This window comes from Myxocyprinus asiaticus, chromosome 47, assembly GCF_019703515.2.
Source record: "Myxocyprinus asiaticus isolate MX2 ecotype Aquarium Trade chromosome 47, UBuf_Myxa_2, whole genome shotgun sequence".
Classification (NCBI taxonomy): domain Eukaryota; kingdom Metazoa; phylum Chordata; class Actinopteri; order Cypriniformes; family Catostomidae; genus Myxocyprinus; species Myxocyprinus asiaticus.
The window spans coordinates 7566986-7590118 of NC_059390.1; the positions used below are offsets into that span (position 1 = coordinate 7566986).

General features: G+C 39.8%; 1 protein-coding gene across 11 annotated transcripts in view; it reads right to left on the reverse strand.

Annotated features, from left to right (window-relative positions):
- Nucleotides 1-2350: 2350 nt before the first annotated feature.
- The window catches only part of LOC127436648 (serine/threonine-protein kinase WNK1-like), a 91784-nt gene continuing 71001 nt past the window's right edge, over nucleotides 2351-23133 (reverse strand). For 3 of the 11 annotated variants that reach the window (XM_051690912.1, XM_051690922.1, XM_051690910.1), the window contains 14 exons: nucleotides 22772-22826; nucleotides 22532-22675; nucleotides 20904-22057; nucleotides 19967-20047; nucleotides 17886-17972; nucleotides 17222-17258; nucleotides 16681-16751; nucleotides 16082-16566; nucleotides 15499-15701; nucleotides 15131-15325; nucleotides 14045-14137; nucleotides 12848-12889; nucleotides 8408-8613; nucleotides 2351-6568 (listed from right to left, as the gene is read on the reverse strand). In XM_051690912.1, coding sequence (XP_051546872.1) covers nucleotides 6224-6568; nucleotides 8408-8613; nucleotides 12848-12889; nucleotides 14045-14137; nucleotides 15131-15325; nucleotides 15499-15701; nucleotides 16082-16566; nucleotides 16681-16751; nucleotides 17222-17258; nucleotides 17886-17972; nucleotides 19967-20047; nucleotides 20904-22057; nucleotides 22532-22675; nucleotides 22772-22826 — 3198 coding nt within the window. In that variant the 3' untranslated portion in view covers nucleotides 2351-6223. Of the gene's footprint in view, nucleotides 6569-8407; nucleotides 8614-8807; nucleotides 8860-12847; nucleotides 12890-14044; nucleotides 14138-15130; nucleotides 15326-15498; nucleotides 15702-16081; nucleotides 16567-16680; nucleotides 16752-17221; nucleotides 17259-17885; nucleotides 17973-19966; nucleotides 20048-20903; nucleotides 22058-22531; nucleotides 22676-22771; nucleotides 22827-23133 lie in introns of all 11 variants that reach the window. The other 8 variants (XM_051690918.1, XM_051690911.1, XM_051690914.1 and 5 more) reach the window with 8 other exon arrangements.

A 23133-nucleotide genomic window follows, 5' to 3' on the forward strand; every position in this document is an offset into this window, starting at 1 on the left:
GGATGATGGGGGAAGATGCCACCCTTAAGAACAGTGTGCATTTACAGCTAAATTGTAACATACTGAGAGATGAGTTTGGCATGATCATCAAGATCATGATGCATCATCCAACATATTATTAGGGGAACTAAATGGAAACATTTGCCAATTTAGTTTTTATAGCACAAAATTAAAAATCATGAAAAGGAGCCATCTTGCCTACCTGGGGCAAGAAGCACCCCGGGGCAAACGGATCCCAGCTGTCATCTGATTTTCATTATTGTCATTAATGTAAAACCCAAAATAAAATATTTTATGTAAATTGTTGCATTTTGAGAATTTAGTTGAAAAACTGAATAATGACAGGCAAATCAAATAACAGAATCCGTCAAAGAGATATCTCACCATATCATTCTATGAATTATGTACAGGCCTATATTTTTAATTGAAGGGATTTCATAATAGCAATAAACTATGAATTCAGATTGAATGATTCCACTCAATCGACATATAGGTTATGATGAATAAATTCCCCAATTCTGAGCGGGGCATCTTACCCCAAGGGTAAACTTTAACTTTTCACTTCAAAATAAAAATATTTTTTACCCTACAAATCTAAATATGCTGCTGTGTCCACAAACCCCCCATTAACAAATAGACATAAAAACCTTTAATATCCAACATAAAATAAATTCATAGATCACTTTTAACCAAGGACCAAAAAAAAAAAAAAAAAAAGAGATCATTTAACTTCAAAACTGTTCAGAAGGAATAAATCTCACAAATACTGATTTGTGATTAAAAGATATAAAGAACATAACATCAATAAATATGTTGAGATGAGATTTAGTGATCTTTAAGGTCAAGAGGAAAATTAAAGGCATCTTCATAATATAAAGCCTTAAAAATCAATAAAAATCTTCTATGTGATAATCAACAGGTGGTTAAATCCCATGCACATCTGTGTTAGAATAAACAGCTTTGTTGACACAAGTTTTATTGTGCAACATAACCAATGTCCATTGGTCAAGCTGCCAAGAATGAACAGTATATGAAATGAGAAAGCACAGACTCTGTGCATGAAAGTCATTTTAATAATTCCCGGGCTAACTACCAAAGCAGTTTTTCAGAATCAGAAAACACTATATTAATAATCCAATCCATAGCTTGTTTTTTACATTGGTCATTGGAGTTTGTGGCACCAGACAATGAAATCTTATCATTATGTGCTTTCTCTGATCCCCTCCACCCCTTCCCTTTGTTCTTGATGATATGGTTTTGATAAAAGGTATGCTCCTGAGTTGTCAGCAATTTACTGAACATTATCAGTACCATGAGTGCACCCACATTTAAACAGCAATAGGCCAAGTGTTTTCACAGATAACTTTGTGTTTTTTTCCTCACCTCCAATCTACTATTCTCTGCCATGTTAGAAAAAATAAACTGCAAACTTGCAAAATTATTGTCAAAAAAAAAAAAGAAAAAAAAAAAAGAAAGTAAATATGGACAGGCACTTTTGTTGCAGTGACTAAAAAGTACATTGGATTGGAGGGAATTAGAAATTTGTTTCCATATATTACATCTGTTTTCCTTGAGGAGTTTGGATTCTAACTTGTTTGCTGAAAAAGCAACCTGATAGACTGACTATTCAGATGTTTTTTTGCGTTTCCCACATGATGAGGTTACAGTGATAAAGAGCTGAAGCACTCCTGCTGGGGCAGGTTTGAATCTGAACTAGACTGCCCTCTACATCACACTTTTCCTGACAATCATTACGGCCCCTATAATCACTAAAAGGCCAAAGGCTTTAAAAAACCCACTCCAAAATGTATTGTGAACTTGTAAAATGTGTTAATCTGATTAGTGTTGCGCAACATTTCAGTTCACGAGTATTGTACATTTGTGCAGTATTTTATTTTCCCCATTAGTCTTACAATGTTAGACAAGGTTTCTTGCTCACGGGAGCAAGTTTCGTTTCGTTTTACAAGACCATTAGAATTAAGAATCTCTTACCTTAAGAATTAAATAGGCTCTTTTTATTACTTTATCTTTAAACTTTTACAGTATCCAGTATTTAAACTGGCCTACCTCGGTGTACCTGCATAGTTTACACTGCAGTTCATTTAAGCATCAAACTGAAAACTAAATATGCATTGATATGTGAATGTAGATGGTAATTTGTTAATGCACTCATTATTGTGATGTCATAAACATGAAATCAACTACTGGACTGGGCAGCAAGATCTTTTAAATAGGCCACTTTAATTGTGATTTTGTATAAATAAATGCATGAGCAGGGAGAATCAAAAAAGGCTAATATGACAAACATCTCAGAATGAAAGTCAATTTGAATTGAGAAACAGAGACAACCTTGATTTATTTACATGACTTTTATTAAGTTTACAAATAAGGTAACAAATGCTGTTTTATTGGAGCGCAAAGCACAGTTTTATATGAAGCTTGAACATCCTATACTTAGTGCAAAACATACAGCTAAACTTTGCAGATGATTCCCTACATGTTTTTGTTTGGTTTTCATTTTACGTAATTTTTTTATTCATTTTTTTTAACATTTTGTACAGTGTTAACTATCATACAGAAAAACACTGAATGAAGTAGCAGTACAAAACAAAATAACTTAATGACAGGTCAGTAGCATTAAGTAAACATTGTTCTGTTGTATTTCTTTCCACAGGAGAGCGACTAGAAAGTAAAACGAATGAGGGTTTCATTCAGTAAGACACTTCTGAGAGGATTTCAGAGCATTTTCTGCAGCTTGTGGTTGCATAACATGTAACCAAACTATCATGCAAAGAAAAAAAAGTGTTCAATTCTATTGTATAATTTACATCAGAGTTCAGGAATATGTCATTTTCATAAACGGGAAACTTGTCACATTAATGAATCTTTATTAACATTGTGCGTTCTGCACTGCAGTTACCTTAGTGCCCTCTACAGTAAAGGAGAGCAAATTTAACACTTGTGTTGTATTTGGAATGGGGGCATGGCACTCAGAAGGTAGTATTAAACAGATTTCATTGGTAGGTGGGACCTCTTTGATAAAGGCAAAGTTTAAACAAACCCAACAATGCAATGGTGCATAGACTGGGTAAAAACCGAGCAGTCTACAGGTAAAGCGTTGTGTGCAAAGCAAAAGAGAAGCAACCGTTATTTAAATACAGAGGTGCAACACAGTCACTTGCGGCTGGTGGAAACAGTTGCGAATCTATACTGTACAGTTGACCTAAAGTGAAGTTTTCCGGTACCAGACATTTCACTCAGACAATACACTAAGCATTATGTAACAAGTTGTAATTAAGCCGTTTTCAGTAGTTAAGGTGATGTGTATCTCCACTACGTTCACTGCATTACATTAGTGTATCCAGCAAATAAAATGCTCTTAAGGATCTGTACAGTTTTTACTAGTGAATTATAGGACCGTTCTCTATTAATTTGCAGTCGAATGTGCAGCTGAATATGACAGAGAAACTAAAACATCTAAAACATCGTCTTATGTTGCAGGTCTGTGCACAGTTACTACTACTCGGAATAAACTAAAGCATTTACAAGAGTGATCTGACCAGCTCTTGACTAAATGTTGAGAGACTGCTACAATAGAGAAAGATCCCCCATAAGAAGCTACTGATCTGCCATAAAACCAAAAGGCCATTGCCAGCACATTAACATGAGAACTTGTCTGGGCAGTGTGAGTTCAAAGCAAAGGGATGGATGAAAAACTGCAAGCATTAGACTTGAGCAGCTCTTTAAATGCTGTAGACTTCTTGTTTTGGTGAGGGTTGCTAACTTCCTTTTTTTCACTTTTCTGGATTTATTACTGTGCTTCCTAACTTCCTGTTACAGACTTAATTGAGTTTACTGGTCAAACACGCTTTGAAACCAAATGTGCCACTCTAAACACACTAGAGAGGGTTTGACAATGGATGGTGTCAACCACTTTAGCATATAATGCAAAAACACCCAAGCTATAGAATATTTTGAAATACTTACAACATACTGTCTCACGTCAACTTTCCTTGTCCCGCATCCCTATCCAAGCTGGTCCCTCACTTTACAAGAACTGGTTGTGGCATTAAAAGAGATAGTTCACCCAACAACATGACGGTGAGTAAATGACATAATTGTAATTTTTGGGTGAACTATCCCTTTTAAAATCCACCCAAACAACAAAGACAATGTGATTTTGTCAAAACCGGTGTTCAAATGATTAATCTTTGCTATGGAAGAGTGTGCTACATTAGGCACACTTGTGCTTGCTTGCATACTAAGTTTGTTTGAACAAAGTATCTAAAACCCAACCCTCGAGCACTTTCACAGACACCAAGCCTTTAAAAAGAAACCCCTTACATTTTGCAAGTCAAAGACAGCCCAAGCTTCAAAACTCTGCACAACTTGTTCTCACACACTGCCCAAAGATTAGGACTTTGTCATCAAATGTTTTCAGTCCTTACAGAGTCAAAATGGCACCCAAAACATTACCTCATTCCCGTAAAATACCAAAAATCACCCTCCGTGAAGTCCAAAGACGAGCACTGCAGCCAAGCGCAACGCTTGACACTCTCTGCTGCCTTATATATCAAACCCCAAAGCAAAAAGCAAAAAAACTAAATGAATGCAAGGCACTAGAATCTTCAGAAAGCTCACTGGGTGTGGGGACAGAGGGAAGTTTCTTCAAGTACATTAATTTCAACCATTTTACATTCACATTTATGAATATAATATAAAGTACAAAGGGGGAAAAATAAAAGATTAAAGTGTCTCCAATAAGTTGTGAATTATGAAATAGCTAGCCTTACATCTCAAGAACGCTAATATAACCCTCTGATATTCACGCTTTTATTTCTACATTTCATTTAAACTAATGTTGTCCAACAACATTTATAATAATCACAGTGTTTCAACATCAAAAACTGATGAGTAAATACAGGTCCATACAGAACACAACTTCTCTTATTTGAATGTCTCAATCAAACTATCGTAAGAGGCCCCTAATGCTGCCATGATTCAAAAACGCTGTTACATTAGATTTAAAGCTTCACGGGCCCCCAGGGCGTGAGGGGGACCAATCCAATCCAATAGCAAATAAAGTCAGCCTGAAAGGTGACCACTATGGTGACATCCCCCTCCAATGAAATAGATCTGATTTTTTTCAACTATATTACACGTCACCTTGACAGTGAGGCCCAATGTGAGAAGCGAGAGAGGATGGCATGCATGCGAGTTTGCTGCAAAGTCATGCTGGGAGCTCTAGTAGAGCTTTGCAGTACAACCATTGGGGGCAGCTGAAAGGCCTCTGAACAGAAAAAAAATAAAAAAATAAAACTCTCCCTAACATTCTGCTACACAAGGCCGGCTTGAAGGGCATAGGGACTAAACGAACCAACAAAACAATCAAACGTATGGAATCATAACCCTCATAACCCAATTTAAAAACAAAGGACAATCTGTACACGGATATTTGTTTTTAATCGAATGAAGGCCACTTTTTGGGTTTTAAAATGGGCTTTTTTCTAATGTTGTATTTATTGCATTATTCCATGGCATTGTAGCAGAGGCTTTTGGGGCGAGAGGGGAACAAGAACACTAGGTTCATCTCTCTACCAGTCACCGACATCCGCACAGCTCCAAATCGGCCTCTGTTTGCTGATCTGGTCCAGTTAGAGGCCAGTCAGTGAGTGTACATTTATCAGGAGGATATAAAGGCCGGGGAGGGTGGAGGTGATGAAAATTCCGTCTTACGTCAGCAAACCCCTGTATACTGGTGAACTCGAAACGCCTTCAACTCTACTCCAGAGTAACACGTTTGGGGCTAAGTGGTGAAGGATGCCATCACTACACACCTTTTAAACAATACAAATTGTCACAACCTTCTTTGGCCACTTAAAATTGCACTCTTGTGTGCGTTGTTTTAGATGAGTCTTCTCTTGTCCCTTGCATCGTTGTGAATTCACTCCATGGCATATTCTGCAGGTTTGATGTGCATTCTTGCGTCTTCTTCCTTTGTGTATTTGTTCTTGGCTCTATCCTATTCAATCCCTCAATCATCCAAAAGAATACTTGTGACTGAATCTCTTGTGCCAACATTTGGAAAAGACTGCACTGCAATCACACTTGCCCAAGCCTACGCCAAAGCCACTTCCTGTTAGTCTGGAGCCCATGCCTCTCTCTGTGACTGTCCCCACCCCCAATCAAGAGTTATTTTGGCCTGGCGTGGCTATGACCTGCCCTACGTGGTCTTCAGGTTGGGTCCACCAGGGTGGCTAACTGACTTTTGCAAAGTGCTGATGTGGAAGGTCTGTATGGGGGTGGGCACCTGTGGAAACTGTCCCAGGGGTTGTGAGGTGGCCAGCAGGCCGGCCTGGGTGTGTGCGGCTGAGCCAGCCCACTGGGCGCTGTAAGGTGCGGAGGGGTAGCCATACTGCGGCGTGGGGCACAAGGAACCCTTCCGGGCCCCCAAAGAGGTAGCGGGAGTGTTGGGCATAGGCGGGTGGCTGCTTAGGGTAGAAGCAATGCTCGGGCACAGCTGGCCTGGAGCAGAGTATTTACGACCCATGTTGGCAGGAGGGACCATCTGAAGAGAGAAGAGAGCAAAAAATTGACACAGAAATCAATTCGGAACATGCTAATCAAGTATAATAGTTTATAGCAAAGTTGAGACTTTGGCATAGTTGTGCAAGTATTGATTCATTCTGGAATTTCCACTATTAAAAAAAAAGTTAAAAAATAAATGAGTTGACATAACATGGACTGACGGCTTCAACAGAAGCATATGCTGGAGGTTGACCAACAGTAGATTTTGCCGATAGGGATAAGTAAGGTGGCGAAAAAGTCTGATAACCAATTAATTGGCCAAAAGTTTTTAAAATCGTTTTATAGAATGTTAAAACAAAGTCTTTCCTTGCTATGACGGGCACAGACATAGATGCTACAAGAGTTCAAAATTAATAAAATGCCAGACACAGGTTATTGTTCAACCAAAATCCCAATAACCAGAAAAAATTAAGATCTGGTGCATAATGCAAGACTTTAAACTACACACAACACCGAAACACACTGAGGCTCTTATTTTGAAAAATAAAAATAAAAAAATAAAATAAATATATATATACACTGGCGGCCAAAGTTTGGAATAATGTACAGATTTTGCTCTTATGGAAAGAAATTGGTACTTTTATTCACCAAAGTGGCATTCAACTGATCACAATGTATAGTCTGGACATAAATAACATGAAAAATTACTATATAAAAAAAAAAAACTACAAAGAGTTCTCATCAAAAAAATCCTCCACGTGCAGCAATGAAAGCTTTGCAGATCCTTGGCATTCTAGCTGTCAGTTTGTCCAGATACTCAGGTGACATTTCACCCCACGCTTCCTGTAGCACTTGCCATAGATGTGGCTGTCTTGTCAGGCACTTCTCACGCACCTGAGTCTAGCTGATCCCACAAAAGCTCAATGGGGTTAAGATCCGTAACACTCTTTTCCAATGATCTATTATCCAATGTCTGTGTTTCTTTGCCCACTCTAACCTTTTCTTTTTGTTTTTCTGTTTCAAAAGTTTTCTTTGCAATTCTTCCCATAAGGCCTGCACCGTATTTGACCTAATACTGACCTTAAGACATGCCAGTCTATTGTATACTGTGGCAACTCAAAAACAAACACAAAGACAATGTTAAGCTTCATTTAACGAACCAAATAGCTTTCAACTGTGTTTGATATAATGGCAAGTGATTTTCTAGTACCAAATTAGCAATTTAGCATGATTACTCAAGGATAAAGTGTCGGAGTGATGGCTGCTGGAATGGGGCCTGTCTAGATTTGATCAAAAAATACTTTTTTCAAATAGTGATGGTGCTGTTTTTTTTACATCAGTAATGTCCTGACTATACTTTGTGATCAGTTGAATGCCACTTTAGCGAATTAAAGTACCAATTTCTTTCCAAAACACCAAAATCTGTACATTATTCCAAACTTTTGGCTACCTGTGTGTGTGTGTGTGTGTGTGTGTGTGTGTGTGTGTGTGTGTGTGTGTATATATATATATATATAATTAATTTATTTTCAAAATAAGAACCTCCAGTGTGTTTCGGGGTTGTGTATAATTTAAAGTCCTGCGTATGCACCAAATATGTTTTTTAATATTAATCAATAAAACCAATATATTGGTCTGCCTCTAGCATATACCACTGAATTTACAACTTTGGAGCTCCTGGTAGGTCTGTCTTTAAAGGTTTATCATTTATCGTTAAAAATCAACTTGCCTATGGATACAATGAATGGGATTTTTACTTCCAGAACCAGACTGTTGCACTATATTAATCTTGATATGCATTCAGAATGTTTTATCAACTTCTTTAAGAAGTATTGTATGTTCTAATGTTTTCCAGGGGCTAAAATTTAGGGTGTCTCACATCATAGCTGTGGCTCTGAGCAGGAACTTGTTGTTGCTGTTTGGAGCCTCTCTTGCCCTGGGACAGGTTCATGGCGTCCCTGGCCCAGTTGTCCACCAGCTTGTGCAGTTCGTCTGTGAACATGCCCTTGCAGCTCTGAGACTGAGAGACAGGCGGCTGGATTTGATTCAGACTGCTTCCCGCCACTGTGTTGGTACTGCTCGTCCCTGAGCAGACAGGAAGACAGAAGACAGGAAGGATGGGTGTTTAGAGAAAGTAATTCAAACGAATGTCCCACTAAACCCTGATATAGCTGATACAATCTGAGGGACACAGACTATATCAATGTGTACATGTATATTTTCATATATATAACATGTATAAGAAACAAAAGTCATGGCAGTGAGGCCCTATCGAGCACCTGGGCATCCACTCTGAGGCTAAAGTGGCACTTTTATCACTCTGACTCCAGCCTGCAAAACATGGTACGATGAAAGCGTTAAAACACCATCTCTGTGTGCTCCATCTGAGCACAAACACGGTGCACCACATCTTTAAACTGCCTGGGTTTCATGATTATGCTGGCCATGGTTATTATGACATCATTGCAGCACAAGAGGGAGCAACAGGGTGATGAAATGGAATGGATTCACCAACAAGCTCCAGTATTAGCTTAAAATGAACTGCAATATCTCAAATTCAAGAAGGTGAAACATACACCAACTATTTACAGATGTAATGTAGATAGTTAATTAGTAAACTAGCTAAAATTGCACAAAAGTGTGTTTCATCTTGTTAGTGTATTAGTATTTGGGGGGGGGGGGGGGGCTGATTAAATAAGCCTCTTCCGACAAACAAAGCATTGCAGTGAGGATCATGTGGGTAGGTAAATAAATACTCGACAGAAATAGCACTGTTTATGGTGCACTTAGTGTTTACAAAGCCTGAACAAATACCCGCAAAATGAGTGGAAATACCTTAGCTTCTTCATAAGACACATCACTGTCATGACTAAGAGATGACCATCTTTAAACAGACTTTAAAGGAAACATGCACTGGTTTAAGGTGATTCATCTGTTTTACTATTCACGTTTGTCAAGGAACAAAGAGCTTATGCATTTTAGGAATAAAAGTTAAACAAAACTAATAATAATAATAATAATATAATAACAAAAAAACATCCTAGAGCATCGTTAGTTAAAAACAGCACAGAAATTATGCCTACTATCAAGGCAGCCATCCGGCAACACATATAAGACCCATTAGGATAGCAAACAGGACCCTTCCAAAATGCAGCAAAAGAAAGACAACACAGTGCGCCAAGACTGAGGCACCGAAAGGAATTCTGGGTGATGTAGTCCAGAGCAAGCCATGCTTAGAAGATAGGTACCCCTTTTCCACCTACATGTTGCTGGTGCCAAACTTGGTGCCCACTAACATCAAGCCAGGAGTCGGGATAATGTTTTTCAAAACAATTCTGGCTAGAATATATAGTTATAACATGGCAAATCATGATACGGAATGGCACCATTCCACAACGAAAACAGTTCGGCCCATTGGTGGAAACGCGGCTATTGTTCTGTTTTCGTACAGCTCTTCAAGTCAGTGAAAATGTAAGCCAGGTTCATAGATCCCTCGGCAGAGCACCAGCTCTGGTATCAGCACAATTTCAGAGGAATAGGGGTAAGGGAAGGTGGAGGCTGCGCATACAGCTTGACTTTAGCCTTTACTGGATGACTTCCATTCACTTTTTTTTTTTGTACTAATCTTGGTATTTGTGGATTTCAAAAACCTACCTTTCCATGCACAAGTGTTTTAAATGAAAATATGAGCTGTATTTCCTCAATCTGGTGGCTTATGTGCACTGTACAGTGATAAAGCCTTGTACACAGTGAGGAGGAAAATCAGCCATGCCTGATACCCTTTTAATGGGTGAGAAACCTTGTCTCAACAGGATGAAGTGGATGCACAGAGAGGGATGAGTCTTAAGGGGGTAGGGAAGAGTAGAGAAGGGAGTCTGGGATGTCAAACTGGCTTGTGTTTAATGTGATGAGCTTAGATGGGTCCATTTAGAGTGCATTAGCTAGTCTGCTACCAAGTGTGGCGTCGCCTCATGGCAAGGCGTTTAGCGAGAGTGACAGTGATTTTCTAAGAGCTATAAAGAGAGCGGAAACTTACACATGCATGTTCTGTAAACACTGTAGTATTTTCGGTTGGGGATGATTATCGACTCCCTTGCTGTGTAAAAGCATAGCTTGTTTTTATAAGGAGATCCTATCACGGACCTCACGATATAATATACAGTTGAAGTCAGAAGTTTACATACACCTAAGCCAAATTCAGTTTGTTACATTTAAACTGACATTTAATCATAGAAAACATTCATTGTCTTAGGTCAGTTAGGATCACTACTTTATTTTAAGAATGTGAAATGTCGAGAGAATGATTTATTTCAGCTTTTATTTCTTTCATCACATTCCCAGTGGGTCAGAAGTTTACATACAGTTTGTTAGTATTTGGTAGCATTGCCTTTAAATTGTTTAACTTGGGTCAAACATTTTGGGTAGCTGAGTCAGGATTTTAGGCCTTAATCAGATTGAGGTCAGGGCTTTGTGATGGTCACTCCAATACCTTGACTTTGTTGTACTTAAGCCATTTTGCCACAACTTTGGAGGCATGCTTGGGGTCATTGTCAATTTGGAAGACCCATTTGTGACTGAGGTTTAACTTCCTGGCTGATGTCTTGAGATGTTGCTTCAATAATCCACTTCATTTTCCTTCCTCATGATGCAATCTATTTTGTAAAGTGCACCAGTCCCTCCTGCAGCAAAGCACCCCCACAACATGATGCTGCCACCCCCATGCTTCACGGTTGGGATGGTGTTCTTCGGCATGCAAGCCTCACCCTTTTTCTCCAAACATAACAACGGTCATTATGGCCAAACAGTGAAATTTTTGTTTCATCAGACCAGAGCACATTTCTCCAAAAAGTAAGATCTTTGTCCCCATGTGCACTTGCAAACTGTACTCTGGCTTTTTTATGGCGGTTTTGGAGCAGTGGCTTCTTTCTTGCTGATCAGTCTTTCAGGTTATGTCGATATAGGACTCGTTTTACTGTGGATATAGATACTTGTCTACCTGTTTCTTCCAGCATCTTCACAAGGTCCTTTGCTGTTGTTCTGAGATTGATTTGCACTTTTTGCACCAAACTACATTCATCTCTAGGGGACAGAATGTGTCTCCTACCTGAGCAGTATGATGGCTGCGTGGTCCCATGGTGTTTATACTTGCGTACTATTGTTTGTAAAGATAAACATGGTACCTTCAGGAATTTGGAAATCACTCCCAAGGATGAACCAGACTTGTGGAGGTCCACAATTTTTTTTATGAGGTCTTGGCTGATTTTTTTTAAACATTTTCCCATGATGTCAAGCAAAGAGGCACTGAGTTTGAAGGTAGGCCTTAAAGTACATCCACAGGTACACCTCCAATTGACTCCAATTAGCCTATCAGAAGCTAATTGGCTAACTGCCTAAAGGCTTGACATAATTTTCTGGAATTTCCCAAGCTGCTTAAAGGCACAGTTAACTTAGTGTATGTAAACTTCTGACCCACTGAAATTGTGATATAGTCAATTAAAAGTGAAACAATCTGTCTGTAAACAATTGTTGGAAAATTTACTCATGTCATGCACAAAGATGATGTCCTAAATGACTTGCCAAAACTATAGTTTGCTAATATGAAATCTATGGAGTGGTTAAAAAAAATGAGTTTTAATGACTTCAACCAAAGTGTATGTCAACTTCTGACTTCAACTGTATATTGCTACACATCTTATGATTCAATGCATTTTGATGCATCACAATATCAGAATTGGATCGAGATTGAAACCACAACAAATGCATGAGAGACCCAGCATATCCGAAATAGTAGTTCTGCAGGATCAGTTTTAATCTCTCTTGTGTAGTTCATGTTTTTTTCCCCCAGTATGGCGCCTCTGAACATGCTTGAAAAGTTTTAGAGTTTGGATTTGCAAGTTTTAGAGTTTCCGCTTATTTAGACAAACTGCCAATTAATTAATTAAACTATAGGAAATTATGTAAATGCGCTCACCAAAAATTAATGATCATGATTGATTACGATTATGATGATTATGATCATGATATTTTGATCTACGATTGTATCAGCATAGCCCTATTGCTTACAGTTTCAAATTTCAAATTTAGAGAATTCTGTTTGATTCTGAGTTTAGTTTGCCAAGACTCACATGTGAACACACGTGACATGTCACCGTTAAAACGTGAATGGATCATCACAGAAAAGAAATGCTCAAGTCAGCCTGGGAGCTTAGTGGGAAAATCGGCTTTAAGAGGCCACAGGACAGAACGAGACAACAAAGGAGTGTGAGAGTGAATGACAAGAGGAAAGAGAGGGGAGGATGTAAAAAAGAGAGATAATTACTACAGAGTTGGTTGCAGGGGCACACTTTTTTCACCATCTTCCCTGAAGCATGGAGAGAATGGTGGAATTGGAGAGAATCAGTGTTACAGTAACTTCACATCCAACATAATGCATTATGGGAGTGTATCAGAACATGCTATTCTAAAATCTGATCAATGTCCTGGCAGCTGCTACAGGTATAATGTATTTCCAAAAGCAGTAAAGGTGGGGCAGGTGGAGGGAGGCACTTGTGGTTGTGATTTCCACTGGACAAAGCCAGTGAGGGGTATATTTACAGTACACTGTGAGAACAGGTTACAAAGTAGGCTTTCCTTTCTTTTGTCAGCTTCTGAGGGAAGACATGATTGCTATTTGCTATTTGCTGTTTGCTGTTCTCAGAAACCACTTTGTTTGCATGGTTATAAGGTGCTATTATTGACAAGTTATTAAGAAAATATGGAGAATGCACACAGCAATCTCAACGTGCAGTCTTAAAAACGTTGCGCTTGTGCACAAGACGCTGAAAAAAACATAGTTCAGCAAAGATGTCTATGGGTACATAGTAAAACAGCAAAGATGGATACAAAAACATGTTCAGTGTGAACAGCCCATAAGACATAGGTTGATTTCAGTTTACTCCTTTCGTGAGATTAAGTCAAAGATGAAAGAGACTGTAAATTATGCCAAAAATCAACAGCTTATGAGCAAATGAAAGTTTACTGAGTGAACAATACAGACAAATGCAGTAAAAGACGAGCTGTATTTCAGTGCAGACATCCAGGCGGGGTGCACATATGTTGTGATTATATAATCATACTTTAATCCAATATGGATATTGTTCCTAAGATTTACTGACTTCAGCTAAGAACTATCTAGAAAATATGCTTTCTCCAATTTCTGCTGTTAAAAATAGTAGCTGTAAAGTTATGGCTGCATGTTTATAATGAGTATAGGAAAGATTTGCATACTGGGTTTCTGGATTTGAGGAAATAAATTTTAAAGAGGGAATGGAGGGAAATTAAGCAGAATAGGAAAATAGGAATATTTCTATTTTTTTAATATTTTTGAGCTGTTTACTAAAAGACACTATTCAAATAAAATCCTATTTTAATACATTCATTAAATCATTAGCAGGCCCAGACAGAACCCCCCCCCACCCCCAACCAATCACATGACAGTGTACTGTAGGAAAGAGACAAAAGAAAAAGCGTTACACACAAAGAGCCAAGCAGGGCGTACTCAGAAAACGCGTCCTTCTGCCACCTGGTTTGAAGGTCACTCTCTCCGACCCACAGCTGAACTTTACACAGCCTGTGGTACAAAAAGAGGGAAAAGAGAAGAGAAAGAGATGGAGAAAAGGAAGAGACAGAGAAAGAGAGAGAGATGGAGCAGAGAGAGGGAGAGAAAGGAAACGGACACATATACAGTGAGAATGGTAACAGAGGTCAATAAACCATGAATACCTGACAGATAGAGAGAGTGGAGGAGGTGAAGGGAGGGAGGAGTGGCCCTGGGTGGGTGAGCGTTGAGCTGAAAGAAGAGGAGGGGAGGAAAAGGACCCCCTGAAAGAACATGCATCAGCCCTGTAGCTTCATCCAAATCAAAGCGTGGGCAAAGCAAAGATTCCTTTACTCAAATGCAGAGCACTGAATAGGAGTAATATATGAACTGCCACAAAGTTCATAACGGGGAACACTGTAAAAAAAATTTAACGACTGCTTGACCAAAGTTCAAAGATCTAATTTCTCTCCAAATATCAATGTCACATAGGGGTGGACAATTGGATTGAGTGAATTACCTAAGGAATTATTAAAATATATTGGGAGTAAACACACATTTTTATGTAGTTTTCATTGCTACTGTACATCCAAAAAGTGATCCAAAAATTGTGCACAGAAACGCTTAATGGGCAAGTTTGCTTCAGAATCACAGTGTATTGCTTATCAATGAAAAAAAGATGAATTATACATAAAAAAAACAATATGCATAAAATTGTATATCGTTATCAACCAAAATTTTGAGAATACTGTGATATTTTTTTTGTTTATATCACACACCCTATGGTCCAATACTGCGCTCACGTTTTCGGTATCGAAAAGTACCCTGAAGGAAGTAGCAGTACTCTTACTCTGTCTCCAATAAAATGGTATCAGGACATCCCTTACCCACCCCTAATGTCACTTTGTTAAAAAAAAAAAATGAAAGAAAAAGAAACATACTGTAGATTACTACATTTTATTCAGCAAACATACAGGGTCAAGCGGAGGTCTGTGGTGTTTTAGGGTTGTTTCCGTTTATTTTTACCTTGCGAGGTGACACACAGACTGGGCGCAGAGAGCGTGGCGTCACTGGTGTAAGCAGAGCAGATGTTCTCATTAGAGGGCTTGAAGGACTGAAGCAGAGGGCTGCTCCCTCCATCTATCATCCCCCCAGGGGCCAGGAACCCCTGCTGGGACGGGTACACGGAGGGAGCGCTCTGCGCTGATAAAGTGCTGGCTGCTGTAACACCACCCGCAAAAACACACAAACACACACACACATAGAGAAGAGCTTATCAGAGCCAAGACAGTGGATGCACAGACAGATCTAAAGTTTTTTTTTTTTTTCAAAGCCCTGTTTACTTTCTATTTCCCATGATGCCAAGCACAAGACATGGTGGAGCAAGTGAATACCTGGCTGTATGGGACTCTTGCTGCTCTGGGAACTGCCACGGCTGGATTTGCTGCTTTTACTCTTGGTGGGACGTCGTCTGCGACCAGCTGAGTTCACTACAGGCGGGTTGACCATAGCAGGTGGAACTTTGCCTAAGCGGGTGAAAAGGGCGTCGATCTCTGCCTTTTGTCGGCTGTACAAGGCCTGACTCTCCATCATGTGTCTGGCAGAGCAATTCCATAATGATTTCATAGTACACAAAAACAACATGAACAAGCTACTAGCAATGTAAAAGAGCACAATATTATATGTACCTGTAGATCTATATTCAGGAAAACAACTCATTATAGACTATGAGGTCTATAACGACTGTTGAACTGATTTCCTATATACTGTAACTTAAGGTGTAGTGACAATAATTTGTATTTTATTTTATAACGGATACATGCCTTGTTCCTATATATACATATTTTATTTTTACTTTAATAAGAAAACCACACAGCAATGCACTAAGTATATCTTAACATTGTCTGGGATTATGTAACCACAAGTCTACTAATCTGTCAGTAAAGAGCAGAGGTACAAAGTGAAAGAGAAACATACTTTTCTCTCAGCTTGCTGACTTCTCTTTTGAAGTCTTCGTCTTCAAATTCAGAGTCATTGTCACTGCTTAAGTAGGAGCTGACGGAGTTGTTGAGGCTGCCAGGACTCTGGGCTGGACCGTTTCCCATGGCTGGATGGGCTTGAAGTAATGGCTGGGGTTCTGGGGGTTGCAGGCTAGCAAGAGGAGCCTCGTCCTGGGCGCTACTCACAGAGAAACGCCCCACCTTGGTGTCCGTCTTGGTAGTGACCTGGAAACGGCCGATGGTGGTGTGCTGGGGGGAGGCGGTAGTCTGTCTGGGGAGAGCGGTGAGGCCGTCGACCACATCTGCTGTTGTGTTTCTGAGTGGAGAGGAGGTTCTGTGCAACGTGTTTTCAGGGCTGGAGAAAGTGGTGGAGGACGATGAGGAGGTGGTGGTGGTGGAGGAAGATGAGTTCTGGGAGCTGGGGGGATCCTGCTGGGCACACTCATCAGGAGCTACTGACACCTGAAAGGCAGAAAGAACAAAAGTCAGAGCACCACCTGGCGTCATACACGTCAAATACAATAAAAATCCAGTTGCAAATGAGCCTGCAATCCTATTTCAAATCAATCAAGGTACCTGGAATCGTCCCAGTTTGTAGCCTCCAACCGCAGGTACAGGTGCAGGATCTCCATCTAGAGAAAATGGAACTGGAAGAGCAAAGAATGAGATTCAATTGAATTTCATAAATTTATGCCCGCTGTTTGGTTTTTTTGTTTCAGATTTGTACTTCTGTATTTGGGTAGTCAACTTTATGATTTAAAGTAAAATTTTAGATGAATGTACAAAAAAAGTGTATATTTTGGTGCTGTAAATGGTCACCATTTCTTTTTAAATTTCCATAATTTGTACTCCCCTTTTTGCAGTTTATTGAAATAGTCCTGCAGTGTGACTGATGAGTCAAAAGTCAAATATTCCATGAAGTCTCTCATAAAAAGCATCATGTATAATCATTTTAAAATGTTTTTTGATGAAATACCATGAAGCATTGCTGAACACTGCAATCTCTGCTTGCCATTTTAAGTCAGCTACATTGGATATTTCATGTCAACAATGTGACATTTCTAAGGTTTCATTTTTAAAGTTATAAGTTATAAAGCATTAAAATAGTAGTACACACCTGGCTGTCCTCCAGGTGGCATACCGGTGAAAGAGGACTACAGGGGAGAAGACAGGGAGAATTACAAAACAGAAATATGTAGATGCAGCACAAAGCACAGTATAACTACGTATGTGAATGTGTGTGTGTGTATATATGTATGTATGTATGTATGTATGTATATTCATATATGTGTATATGTATGTATATGTATGTATGCGTGTATGTATATATATATATATTTTGCAATAAAGCTCATTCTGATTCTGATTCTGATAATTACCCTTAATGTCTCTGTATTTCATTTATTGTCAAATGGCATTATCCTTCTTATGCAATGGCTATATCTGATATTTGAGTATCTGGGATCTTGAATATTAATGTTATGGAGAACAAAGCAAGCCCAACATTTTCAACAATACTGGGCTGTTATAGGCTTTCTCCGTTTCAAATGGTGGGATTTTAGAGGGTCTATAAGACACCCCAAACAGTGTCATAAATAACTAATCCTCTGGTTCATTTTTGGATGGAATTTGAGAGACTTTTCTTTAATCAGTTGAGTATACATGGAAAATTCCAGTGGCAAAGTTTGCAATTTGTAACTGCACTAAATCAAAGCAGACAGATCCGGCACTTAATCGGCTAGAGCAAGTGTTTCTCAGCCAGTCCTGTTGTGTGCGTGTACCTGGTGTGTGACACTGTTGATTAGGACGGTCTCTGGACTCAGTGCCCTTCTCAGTTGGGCATCTAAATCTTCCAGTGGCTGCTGGGACTGAATAATCCATTTTTAACCAATTAGTCAAGTACACTTAGGTCCAATAAAACACACACACACACACACACACACACACACACACACACACACACACACACACATCACTGCAGACTCATACAAACACTTATTACTCATGACAACTGCACACAAATACAGCAGGGGAACAGTCTATCTAATTAACGTCTGCATGAGATGGTCTCTTACATTAAGTAAAGAGTCAAATGACCACTGCCTGGAAGGACCAAATGCTTTTTATCCAAGCTAAGGCTTTCTTTCATTTTCCACTCTATATCTGAAATGGAGAGTAAATCTTTTAACTGGTCCTTGCTGAAATGTTTTGTACGGCTTGGCTCAGGGCCGAGCGCTATCACGGTAGATTTTCTTTTCAAAAGTTTTGGATGAAAAATATCACATAAAATCTACAGGATTATGGAAATCTCTTATATTTAGCACAGACAGACCGTAGGCAGATACCAAGGATTTTCTCTGAATGTGATAATAATATGTGAAAAAAAGACTAAGAAAAAGATGTAATGTCTAAATTCTGACTGAGATTAGCATGGAAATGCTACAGCATCCAGAACATACAGAAATATAATAATCATAAATCACTAATGAATAATCTTCCCTTTGAATAGGTCATAAAAATACTAAGAATGTAAGCGATTTCAGTCATTTTGTTTACTTCCGCTAGACTAAGCCATTGAATTAAGCCAGATTCAGGCTGTACGATTTGCCATGTTTTTGCTGCCTGAGACACATTTTTGGGATCATAAAATATTTCTGTTATCCTAGCGCAAATCTGTCAGTCTCTGATCGCTTAGTGTGCCATGTTCACCGATGGCAGATTTTTTTTTATAGCCTTTGGGGTAATTCTTAGCCTTCGGGAAGTGTCCGAAATTGTGCGTTGCAGTCGTGCAGTGTGGTGTTGGCCAGATGAGATATAACACCCAGTCAATGCTGTCAATCGGGGTAATTGGGACCATTTTTGTTACGAGGTTTATAAAATCGTCTTTTACTCAAGATATCAATTGGATCACATCGTAACAGTCTGAAAAGCTACAACCGTAAAGGAACGCAAAAGTGTTTTAGACCACCTCATTTCCTTTTATCCACATACCTTCCAAAACCCCTCAAAAGACCCGATGGCAGCAAACACAAACTAGTCAAATGAGAGCATTCTCCAATTGGCTAAAAAGTGACTCTGTTGCAGTGGTATTTAAAAAAAAAATTTTTTTTACAGCACCTTTAACAAAGAACTAGTCTGAGGTTTTATTAGAGCCCAAATAAAATGGAAACATGAAACAAGATTTTAAAGGTGCACTCAGCAATTTTTTCCCCATTAAAAAAGGTTTACTCCTAAAAAAAAAATGAATTGTAATTTTGAAACATATGTATAAAATCATTACCACTCATGTGAGATGAGGACTCTAGTCATATCAGTAACCTTATAAAAGCTGTTTTATTCTACATGGTGCAGGGGTGCACTCATGGGAGCTGCCAGTTTAAAATCACATGACCAGTTGAATACTACTCAATCTCAGTAACCGTCTTTTTATTGGACACTTTCACTCTTGGATTAAATTAATCATGGCTGATTGTGAATCGTTAATTTCTACAATGGCATCTGTAACTGAAAACTACTGAATTTGAATGATGCTGCATACACACCACTAGGTGTCACTGTAAGTCCAAGATGGCACGAACAAAAAGTTACTGATTGCACCTTTAAGATTGAAAATACTTGATGTGTGATCGTTGTTCTCTAAAAATAACATTTTCCCTGTCCTCCACTTCTCTATAGCAGAGAAAATAAGAGTGCATAGCAAGTCAGAGTTAATGAGTGTCACAGGTCATGCTTTTAACCGACCTCAAAGGAAAGCAACGCCATGCAGCCATTTGATTCTGATCAGATTAAAAACTGTTACTCATGCTCTGCGTGTTTTACAGGAATGGAACAATATAAAAAACAGAGCAGAAGAAAAGGGCACCTGAGTTAAACAAGGTCCTGGGAAGGGTGGTAGGTGCTCTGTGGGCGGCGTGCCAGCCTGATCTGGGCCGACAGGCAACACCTAATGAATGAAGACGGAAGAGAAACTAAAGCATTATAAAAAGTGCTGGCAGAGGAGCCACTGAAACACCACAAGCTACATGCAGCAAACAAGAGCATAAGACTAGGTATTATTAAGTGTTGTCCACAAAATATGACCAAACTATCATTATATTATGGAAAAGTGTCAGCTAATTTACTTTAAGATATTTGCATTTTGCCAGTTACTGAACTCAAAAGCCATGCATAAAATGTGTTTTAAATAGAACAGACTTTACTATTATGCGGTTTTGTTAGTAGTTTGAGGTATCGAGTGAGGTTAAAGACAAGAAACCTTTTTGCCCTGGTAACTCTTGATTTCAAATCAGATTACTACAGCTACATAGACCTTTCTGATCAATAGTTGATGTAAGAGCAGGTTCTAAAATTAATTTGTTCACACCCCAGCAAATAGTGGGCGAATTGAGAAAATGTACCAGCCAGGAATATTTTTTTAGTGGCCATTAAATGACTACTATAAAAAAATAAAACTACATATTTTTGTTCCTATATTTGATTTGAGAGCTGCATAATGATTTAAATTTTGGTCTGTTCCTCAAACAATGCTGTCATATGGCTTCAAAAGATTTAGATCTAGTGTGTGAGCCATATGGACTACTTTAATTAATGCTTTTATGTTGCCTTGAATGGGAAAATGAAGTGTTAAGATTCTTCAGTTAACAATTCTCCTTTTGTGACCATGGAGAAAATAACAGCATACAAGTTCGGAAGGACATGAATGTGAGTAAATGATAGAGTTTTCATTTTTTGTGAAGTATTCATTTAATTTTGGACCCTGTGTAAGAGTATCAAGTTATCTTGGCTCTTCCGTCACTCACCGGTAATCTTGATAAAGGAGCTTTGGATGGGGTTGTCTGACCGTAGCCCACAGGGGTGGAGGGATTACCCATGGTAGTCATCGGGGAACCCGTGGGCTGGCCGGAGGTGTTCAAGGGTAAACTAGATGGAGGGAGAGGGGTGCCACAAGGGGTGGTGCAGTTAGTTGGTGAGGAGCTCCCAGGGACACCTGGGGTAGTCATGGGGTCTGTGGCATCTGTTTGGGCAGAGGGAGGACCAGAGCCTAGGTCCATAAAGAGAGAGCGCAGCTTCTTATCCAGAGCTTGGATGTCATCGACACATTTTCCCTGCGGGTCGTTGTCGCATTCCACACAATGCGCGTGGCTCTGGTTGGGCACAGTGGCGATCTGAAGTTGGCTGTGCACAGGCGTGGGCTGCACAACTGGTATGTTGGTGGTGACCGGTTGGAGGGTGGGCACTTGTGGCTGGGCAACTGTTATGGGAATAACCGTAGTGGCGATGGTGGATGGTGCGAGTTGTGGCGTCTGAATGGCTGTGGTAGGGATCACTGCCGGCGTGAGCTGAGCTGTGGTGGAGGGAGTGGGCGGCTGTTCACCACTGCCTCCGGAAACAGAGCCCACAATATTCACAGGAGCCACAGGGTGAGCGAGGGGGGTGGGGGCAGTAGGTACAGCTGTGCTAATGGGTGCAGGCATAGGGACTGATGTTTGGAGGAATGATGTAGAGGAGGGGATGGTGTTGGGCACAACTGGCACAGGCAGAGAGGAGGGGGAGGAAATAACACTGATGACGGCAGGTACAACTTGACTTGGAGGCAAAGGGAGCTGGGTGCCTGGCTGTGGATGTGTCGCAGGGGATGCCACAGCAGAGGCAGGCAACTGCTGAAGGGTAGGAGAAGATGACCCTTGTGGGTTGACTGAGACGGAAGGTAAAGATGGTGAAGAAATTACTTCAGAAGACACTGATGCTATTGAGGGTGAGGCCACTGGGGCTGCACTGGTGGGCAAGGGTGTTGCAGCAGGTAATAGTGGAGGCATAGTGGCATGAAGCATAGGTGGCGCAGTGCTGGGACCAGGTTCAAACCGGCCTTGACGCATCTCGGAGAATGCCTGCTGCAGACTGACTGCAGACGCAGACACAGAGAGCCCCAGGGCAGGTGGTGCGACTGAAGCTGCTGAGAAAGAGAAAAGAATTTCAGCCAGACAAAAATTAGTATGATGTTCTTTTGAATGGATATAATGACTCCTAAAATGACCCTAAATGACACCAGAATATAGTGAGCCAGTGTTTTTTCCACTATAAACTTTTAGGTTCTGCAGGAGGTATTTTTTCGGAATACTATCCATGAAATGCCCCTACTACCTAACAGATAGCACTAAAATAGGTTTCTTCACCTAACCTGCCTCAATGACCGATCTTTGATCTGTAAATTGCCAAAAAAAGTCAAGGGGCTGGCCTGTGCTTTTTTTAACCAATCAGAAAACAATCCAGTAAGAAATGCTATCTGCATGGAAATAATTTAGCATGTTTCGGAATTATGTCGTTGAAGGGTGGGTTTTTGGAAAGAGGGTGTGTGGTTGAAATGATCAAAATGGCTTATTTTCTAATGATTACCAACAAGATTACTAAACTTTATTTTTTTACTCACAGGATGAAGGCTCTTCTCGAAGGTGAACTGCAGGCTGGGGCGAACTGAAGAACTGATCCTTCAGTCTGGACTCGGGAACTGGACTCACGATAAACCTGCGGCCTGCTGAGTGGACCACCTGGGCAGCTGAACTAGGTGGGATACCTGGGTAAAACAAGTGGAGAAGAGAAGAACTCAGTCCTGACACATTATTAGCACAGGGTGTTCATTTGTTTTACAAGCTAAGATTGTAAGGGCTACCTTGCTCAAGAGGTGTAGATGTGGTAGGTATATATTGCTCTTGATTGGTGACCGTCTGCAAGGAAGCAATCACTGGTTAGGACACTGTTAACAAACTGATGCTAATCTCAAGCATGGCTCAGTTACTAAATACAACAATTTTCTGCAATACCATGGTTAAAGACAAAAAACTTTTGCTAACAAGGTTGCAAAAACTGCAAACCTCATAAAATGAATGTAAAATAGCAAACGTGTTACAGCACATTCACTATTAACTTAGTTTTACATATTAAAGCTTTTGAAGGTTAAGCACCCAAATTGGAAAATGCCATGGTCTACGGTGCAAATATATATTTTGTGCCATCTACAAATGGCAAATTTTT